The following is a 7,964-nucleotide window of genomic DNA, read 5'->3' on the forward strand; positions in this document are numbered from 1 at the left end:
TACAGCAGCGCCTCCTCCTCCCGTCGCGCTGTGTCCTGCTCGGTTCCTTTCGGTTTTGCTCGGCTCGGGCTCCGGCGGGGCGCGGGGCGTGCCCGGGCCGAGCGCTGGCCGCTCTGGACATGTCGGGCCCCCGCCCCGGCTTCTACCGGCAGGAGCTGAACAAGACGGCGTGGGAAGTGCCGCAGCGGCTGCAGGGCCTGCGACCGGTGGGCTCCGGCGCCTACGGTTCCGTCTGGTAGGGGCGGGGCAGAGGTGGGAGCCGGGTGGGGGCCGGGGCGGGACCGAACGCGCGCCCCCTTCCCGCCCAGCGCGGGGCTCCCGGCGTGGGGTGGGGCCTCGCCCCGCCTCCGCCCCCGGACCCCGAGCGGACCGGAGGAATGAAGGGGGGAGGGCTTGAAGGAAACTTTCCTACCAGACGCCTCAGGCAGGGAGGGGGGTCGTCCTCCGGCCCTCTGCACCGCCCCTGACGGGCCCGAGTCCTGGGGCGTCACCGCTGGTGGCAGGGAGGGTCTCCCGGGCCCCTGCATGTCTGGGTCAAGGGTCAGGCAGCCCCCGGGGTCTAGCAGATGCCCCCCGCCCAGAGTGGGTGCGATTGTTTAGAAAGGGAGAGCTCGGCTAGGCGAGAGGAAGGCCTCTCCCCTTCGGATGGCCTCAGACTCCCCCGTGCGTCCTGTCCCCTCCCCCATTTTTCTGAGGGTCTGAAACTCCGGTTAGGGCTTAAGCCTCAGGAAAGACGCCTACCAGCCCCCTGCAACCCTACGGGGGCGTCTAGGCTCCATTCCATTTTTGCCCCAAACAAGGGAGCTCAGGCCACAGCTTCTGCAGCTAGGCCTTGGGGCCCGGGGATCTGGCCTAAGGTCCAGGCAGACCATAGAGTCTAGAGGAGGGAGAGAGGTCCAGACTAGGCTGAGGCCATTGTTACCCTGGCACTGGGGACTAGGGGGGATTTAGGATTAGATGGTTACAGGGAGCTCCGAGTGGCAGCTGCGATGTTGACAGTGAGGCTGACCATGGGTGTGGGCGTTGAGAAGTGTGACCCACACCCAGCGAGCCCTTACCCAGACTAGTGCCAGGCAGCTGCTGTCCACTGCGGGGTCACGATGGGGGCTGAAGGCAGCAGTCGTCACGTCAGGGGTAGGGCATTGCCCCAGGCTCTTCGTGTTAGGAGTGAGACTTCTCAGAACCCCTCCAGAGACTGGACTTTCCCTGTGGGTCATAGGCTGGGGGGAGGGACAGCGATGCCCCAGGCACCTAGCTGGCTTTCCTCCACCACCACTGGGATCCATGAGCATCCCAGACCTTGCAGGAGCTGGCCCTCTCCCCCCAAAGGGAGCATGGAGGGTGGCCCAAGTCATGGGGAGTGGGAGCAGGGTCTTGATAGACAGGAGGAGCAAGAGAAAGGACGAGCATCAGCCAGAGGGAACAGGCTGTGCGAAGGCATTGCCTTCAGCAGGGCTCCCCTACCCCGCGTTTGCAGCCGAGCCCTGAGCCTGCGGGCAGTGGGGTTCCAGGAGGTTGGGGTTGACCCTGCCCCATTTGCGTTTGAGGATACTGCTGCATCTCCAGCAAAGGCAGTGGAGGGTCTGGACCTCTGGGGAGTGGGGCTGGGCGAGGGAGTGTTCTGTGGACCCAGCGGCCACCCTCAGCTGGACATTTCCTACTGCCCAGTTTTTCAGTCACAAACGATAATGCAATAAGAGCCCCTGGCCAGTTTTCCCTCCGTGCTGTGAATATTCGGAGGTGTTGGGGGTGGAGGGGTTTTGGACACAGCTATAGAGCCCCAGTGAGCCTCCCGGACCCACGGGGCCGTTCGCTGTGGGAACACACCAGTAGCTGTTTTCTTGGCGTGTTATTTCCACGCTGGCTACAGAGCCTCCGCTCCGGCCTCGCCCTGAGTGGAGACCCTGGGTTGGGGCCAGGGGACAAGAGGTGACCCGGGACCCTGCGTGGCAACACACGCATGGCGGCCCAGCCCCCTTCGAGCAAGCGCACGGAGCAGAGCTGGGGTGGAGGTTCAGGCCCCGAAATGCCTGCGAGGCCGGACGGGCCCCGTCCCCACGGAGGAGTGGCGGCCGGGGGCGTGCGTGCGCGCGGGCCGCTGCCCTGGGACCCCTCCCCAGCTTCCCTGGCCGGGCGCCGCCCGCGCCGCCTCACTCGCCCGCCTTCCAGCTCAGCCTACGACGCGAGGCTGCGCCAGAAGGTGGCAGTGAAGAAGCTGTCGCGACCCTTCCAGTCGCTGATCCATGCACGCAGGACGTACCGCGAGCTGCGGCTGCTCAAGCACCTGAAGCACGAGAATGTGAGAGGGTGGACGTGGGGGGCAGGGCCCGGGCCGTGGAGCCAATGGGCAGGGGAGGTGCTTCCCGGAGTCGGGGTCGGGGCGGGGCCAGAAGGAGGGCAGGGCCTGGGGCTGAACTGCGCGGTACGTGCGGGGTTCGCCGCCGGCCTCTGACTCCCCTTCCCACCCAGGTCATCGGGCTTCTGGACGTCTTCACGCCGGCCACGTCTATCGAGGACTTCAGCGAAGTGTGAGCGTCGGGGCAGGAGCAGCGGCGGCCTGGGGAGCGCATTCGGGGTGGGGATGGCGGGGCTTTGTCCTGACCCCTGACCCCGCTCCAGGTACTTGGTGACCACCCTGATGGGCGCCGACCTGAACAACATTGTCAAGTGTCAAGCGCTGAGCGACGAGCACGTTCAGTTCCTCATTTACCAGCTGCTGCGCGGGCTGAAGGTGGGGGCGCGCCAGAGGCCGGGGGGTGCGGTGCGGCGAGCTGCAGGGACCCGGTGCTCACCGCGGTCTTTCCTCCCCTGCAGTACATCCACTCGGCTGGGATCATTCACCGGGTAGGTGCGGCCGCGGGGTGAGGGTCGGGTCTGGCTCGCGCAGTGCTGTTCCTGTGCTCACGCCTCCACCCACCCGCGCAGGACCTGAAGCCCAGCAACGTGGCCGTGAATGAGGACTGCGAGCTCAGGGTGAGGGGCCCACAACGCATGCAGTGGGTGAGCGGGGGACAGGATATGGGGGGCGAGGGGGTATTGAGAACGCCTTGTGGTCACTCTAGATCCTGGACTTTGGGCTGGCACGCCAGGCGGACGAGGAGATGACCGGATATGTGGCCACGCGCTGGTACCGAGCACCTGAGATCATGCTCAACTGGATGCACTACAACCAGACAGGTGCTGTCAACCATTAAGGGGGCAGTGGTGTCTGACCATGGTGCTCAGGCAGGCAGAGCTCATGCCAAGGCCTGGAGGGGGTGGCAGAGTGGTGGGAGTGGGGCCAAAGGCTGAGGACCCTGAGGGGTCATGACCAGTCTTGGGGGATAGGCAAGGTCTGGGACCAGCAAGAAATTCAGAGGGACCCAGAACATGGGTGGTGAGTGTCCTCTGATCCTCTGGGGCCTGAGCTAACTCTCTCCCTACCCAGGGTTGAATATTAAGGAGAAAGAGGTCTGCCCCTCTTTGGGCCTGGGTGTGACTGAGGGTCCAGAGGAGGGACTTGGGGTGGGCAGACTGATGGAAGCCCCTCCCGCACCCTTCCACCAACAGTGGACATCTGGTCTGTGGGCTGCATCATGGCTGAACTGCTCCAGGGAAAGGCCCTCTTCCCAGGAAATGACTGTATCCTTGGCCCAGGTTGGGGAGCAGGGCCAAGCTGAGGCCTCCTCTTGAAGGGTGGGGGCGGTCTTTGGCCCTTTCTGGCAGGTCTCACCTCCTCCGCCACATGCCATGCCGCCTGGGGCTTGCTATACTCAGCTGTGGGAGAGCAGGCTCTGGGTAGTGCCCCAAGATCTGGGGGCTCTGGAAAGGCCCATGGCTGACCAGTGGGTGTTTCCTGAGCGAGGTAGACATTGACCAGTTGAAGCGCATCATGGAGGTGGTGGGCACACCGAGCCCTGAGGTTCTGGCAAAGATATCTTCAGAACATGTAAGTCTGTACCCAGCCACCCACCAGCTCCCTCTACTGACTAAACCCTCAGGCACTCTGGGGGAGGAGGTGGGATTGAAATAAACTGGGCACCATATGGGGGACATGGGGCATGGTGGGATAGAGCCCAGGGTAGGCACTTGACCCTTTCTGGGGGAAACAGGTGAACAGGGAGGACATTCCTGGCACAAGGAACAGTGAGGGCAAAATCACAGCCCCAACAGACAGTGCCCTGACCATGGGTATGGGGCAGAGTGGGGGGCAGGGAGACTGCTGGACCCAGCTCCTGCAGGCATTAGGGACTAAGTGAGGAGTTTGATCCCATGGGGAGGAGGTCTTTGGTCTGCCTGAGTCATTGCTCAATCCTGTTGGAGCGGATAAGTCTGGGGTCTTCTCTTGGCAAGTCTCCTGTCCAATTTGGGGCCAGGGAGGTGGGGATGAGCAGCTCCCTCAGGCCCTTATCTTCCCACAGGCCCGGACGTACATCCAGTCCCTGCCCCCCATGCCCCAGAAGGACCTCAGCAGCATCTTCCACGGAGCCAACCCCCTGGGTGAGGACTGGTCCTGGGGCTCCACTGGGCTCCACATCTGGCCTTGGATGCAGAACTGACCTCCCCACTGGCCCCCTGTAGCCATAGACCTCCTTGGAAGGATGCTGGTGCTGGACAGTGACCAGAGGGTCAGTGCAGCCGAGGCACTAGCCCATGCCTACTTCAGCCAATATCATGACCCCGATGATGAGCCAGAGGCCGAGCCCTACGATGAAAGCATCGAGGCCAAGGAGCACACAGTGGAAGAGTGGAAGGGTGGGCATGGGGAGTTTGGAGGGGCGGGGTCCTCAGGATGGGCCTAAGGGCTGCATTCCCCCAGAAGCAGGGTTTTGTCTGTTTCCTGCAAGAAACACCCCAGCTCCTCCCCAAGTGGCCTGGGAGGGGGACCACATGCCTCCCTGCTCCAGAGTGGGGCAGGTAGAAATGGGTGTGGTATGTCTAGCAGAGGCTCGGGAAGTGGCAGGGTGCAGCACAGGGCAGGCTCTGGCTCTTAGCCTCTGGGTTGAGGCTGCTCTCAGAGGATGGTGGGCCTGGGCTGGGAGGCAAGTGCCACACAAGCGGGGAGGGGCTGAGCTGGGGGTTACATTAGCTGACCCTTTCCCCCCCAGAGCTCACCTACCAGGAAGTCCTCAGCTTCAAGCCCCCAGAGCCACCACAGCCACCTGGCAGCCTGGAGATCCAGTAGTGATGTGTTATCTGGCAGCCACACTTGCACCTGTGGAGGGGCCTGAGCTGCCCTTGAGAGGCACCTCCCATACTCCCTGGCCTGGGACCCCCATCTTCAGGGGATTTACACAACATGTGAATGCACAAGTGTGTCGTGTGCATGCCATGTGTGAGTCTGGGCAGAAGCATCCCTGACCCCACCATGGTCCTCCCACCCCCTTCTGGCCACCGGGCTCTCTCTTAGGACCTCACTGTGGGTGACCTGGATACCACAGTGCATCCCCCTGAAGAGTGTCTGTCTCCACATCTCTGTCCCAGAAAGCTATCCGGGGCGGTGCGAGGGCAAATTGGTGCCAGAGCCCCTGGAGACTAAAAGGGGGGTTCATCCTGGAAGTGGGGGGCTGCCTTGGAAATTGCTGAGACTCCTGGGTCTGAGATCTGAGGCAGGGCCAGTGCACCAAAAGGCTGGGCAGGGTCTTCCTTAGGGCAGGGGGTGGGGGGTGGCAAGGCAGAGACAACTACGAGGTGTCAAGTGAGGAAAGCTGCCTGGAACCTTGTGTTCTGTGGTGTGTGGGGGCACATGTGCATGAGTGTGCACTCCTGGTGCTCCTGGTGTTCACATGTCAGTGCATGTGCTGGTGCGTATGAATCTGGGCACCCAAGAGTCAGGGGCCATGTCCAGCAGGAGGCCTGAGTTGGGGTGGCTATACTATTCCTCCCCTCCCCACAGTTCCTGATGCCAGGGGGGTGCACTATGCTGGGGGCTCTGGGGGGCCACAGGGAACCACATGAGCAAAAGCCAGGGCTTTCTTCTTGGGCATGGGAGCTGTAGCAGGTTCCTGAGTCACAGGGACACAGTGCCAGCTAGAAGGCTGATGGGGTGAGGGGGTCCAACCTCGAGGACGCTCAGGTGGGCAGCACACTTGGATGTGGACTCGGACTCGGACTCAGACACTTCTGTCCCTGGACCTTGGCCCAGAACCGACAAGTTTCTGCCCACTCTCTACCTCTGCCCACTGTTGTGGCCCTGCAACTGGAGATCTGGGGTGCTCTGGTCTGTGGGTCAGCCCTCATCTTCCCTTCTCCCAGAATGGAGCTGACCAAGTAACCTCCGGGACAGGATGCTGCTCGGAGATGTGTTGGGGGTCTGGCTTCGCCCTGGAGAGGCAGTGACCTCTAGCTTTGAGGGACTCAGGGGGGTCAGGATGTCAAGTGCCTGCACCAGGGGTGCACAATAAAGGGAGTTCCCTCTTGCTCAGCTTGTGTCCCGGGCTCCGGCCCTGCTTCCTGGGAGGGGTGCCAGATCTCTGTGTATCTCATACCTTCAATTGGCCTAGCCCCACTAGACCCCTGCACTGGCCAGATCTCTCGAGTCCCCAGTCAGACAAGCCACCGTCTTCTGGCACCCCCCCCCCACACACACACACACCAGTTCTCTGGAGGATGTGAGAGCCCAGGGGGACCAGGGGAGGATCAGGCCAATGGGTTCTGAGAGGAACAGTGTGAGATGGCCACTTACAGGTTGACCCCAGCTCCCTGCTGGAGGATTCATTGGGCAGGCTTGGCTCTTGGCCCAGACTCAGACCCTCCCCTTGTCTCAGTGGTCAGAGGCTGGCGGCGGGGGGGGGGGGGGGGGGCAGCTGAGTATCTCTAGAAGCAAAGTCCGGCCACTTCAACCCTGGGGATTCGTGTGCTGAATCTGCTCCTACTGTTCACGGCAGCTTATATGTGGGGGGAAGAGTCTGAGCCCTGTTGGGGATCAGGCAGCATACCCAGGGGACAGGGACAGTCTGTGCCCTTGCCCTGGGCCTTGGGGGAAAAGCTGGAGACCACCTGAAGGTTGGAGCACCAGAGGATTGGTCAGTGTGATGGCCAGTCCTGGGGGGAACCCCTGGAGACCAGGCTGGGCCAAGTCCAGTGTTTGGGGATGGAGGATGGGAGCAGAACTGGGTACATGCCCCACCTTGGGAGCTTGGTCTAACACTAGACTCGGCTGAACCCATGGGCCCCACCACAGGGAGTAAGGGGAGGCCTCCAGGCAGAGGTGGGTGGAGTTCTACAGGCAGCGCAGGGCACAAAGGGCATGGGATGCAGGCAGTTTTGGTGTGAGTGGCCCTAAGCTGCCCCTGCTCTCTAGTCACCAGCTCATGAATGCTCCAGATCACCAGCAGAAGTCCAGGTGTAAAGCTGCTCTGGCCCAGCTTGACCTGCTGATTCATGGTGGGCAGGCAGGCGGGGCACAGGGTGGGGCAGGGGGCCCTGGGGATCCTCTCCCATGCCAGGTGAGGAGAGAGGAGGAGCTGGGGGTGCAAAAACACCCAAGGGGGACCTATAGGACCAGCCTCTCTGGCTGGCTGGGAGGCCTGGGGTCAGTGGGGATGCAGGCAAGACAGGTGCAGGAGGACCCCACATTTGGGGATGGAGCTCCAGGGGTAGGGCATCCTTCGGGGTGGGGTGTTGCCATCGCGAACAGGACGCACAGCCCAGGGGCCTCAAGCATGGCACCAGGTGGGGCTGGGGTGGGAGTTGGTGTACCCGCAGGTGGGCCGTGACTGGGGCTGGGGATAGAACTCCGGCGGGCTCAGCCTGCCTAGGATGGGCCCAGCGCCCTTGGGGGGGGGGAGATGAGTCATAAGGACTGGACCCCCGCCCCAGCAGAGGCGGACCGGGGTATGTCGGGGCTGCCTCCCGCCCGGGGGCCGAGCTGCGGGCGGCGCTCCCCTTCCCCCCGTCCCCACCCCAGCCTCCGGCCCTGCGCGCTGCCGGCGGGCGCCTCGGGTTTCCGGAGGGCCCGGGGGGCCGGCGGGGCGTCACGTGGG

The 7,964-nt window shown here is 63.2% G+C and overlaps 1 protein-coding gene across 3 annotated transcripts; it reads left to right on the forward strand.

The window, feature by feature from the left end:
* Positions 1-14: 14 nt before the first annotated feature.
* MAPK11 (mitogen-activated protein kinase 11) lies at positions 15-6,403 on the forward strand. Of its 3 annotated transcripts, none has more exons than XM_008568942.1 (12): positions 15-235; positions 2,170-2,299; positions 2,470-2,528; positions 2,620-2,731; positions 2,815-2,844; positions 2,926-2,973; positions 3,063-3,177; positions 3,550-3,621; positions 3,849-3,928; positions 4,401-4,479; positions 4,561-4,734; positions 5,088-6,403. In XM_008568942.1, exons 1-12 carry the CDS (start codon positions 120-122, stop codon positions 5,162-5,164), a joined length of 1,092 nt encoding a protein of 363 aa, XP_008567164.1. In that variant the 5' UTR covers positions 15-119; the 3' UTR covers positions 5,165-6,403. The 3 variants fall into 3 exon arrangements, 2 of the variants coding, with proteins under 2 accessions (XP_008567164.1, XP_008567165.1); XM_008568943.1 differs by having other exon boundaries at positions 120-235; positions 4,561-4,607; XR_550231.1 differs by having other exon boundaries at positions 120-235; positions 4,401-4,607; positions 5,088-5,136.
* The last annotated feature ends 1,561 nt before the right edge of the window (positions 6,404-7,964 follow it).

The sequence above is a fragment of the Galeopterus variegatus genome, unplaced genomic scaffold, assembly GCF_000696425.1.
Source record: "Galeopterus variegatus unplaced genomic scaffold, G_variegatus-3.0.2 Scaffold454, whole genome shotgun sequence".
Taxonomy (NCBI): Eukaryota; Metazoa; Chordata; class Mammalia; order Dermoptera; family Cynocephalidae; genus Galeopterus; species Galeopterus variegatus.

Bases quoted from the DNA above. Each gene is read 5' to 3' on its own strand.
- MAPK11 (XM_008568942.1), top strand. From the start codon at position 120: ATGTCGGGCCCCCGCCCCGGCTTCTACCGGCAGGAGCTGAACAAGACG. The intron at 2,732-2,814 runs GTGGGGGCGCGC...CCTCCCCTGCAG, and splicing joins AGCTGCTGCGCGGGCTGAAG to TACATCCACTCGGCTGGGAT. The intron at 3,929-4,400 runs GTAAGTCTGTAC...ATCTTCCCACAG, and splicing joins CAAAGATATCTTCAGAACAT to GCCCGGACGTACATCCAGTC.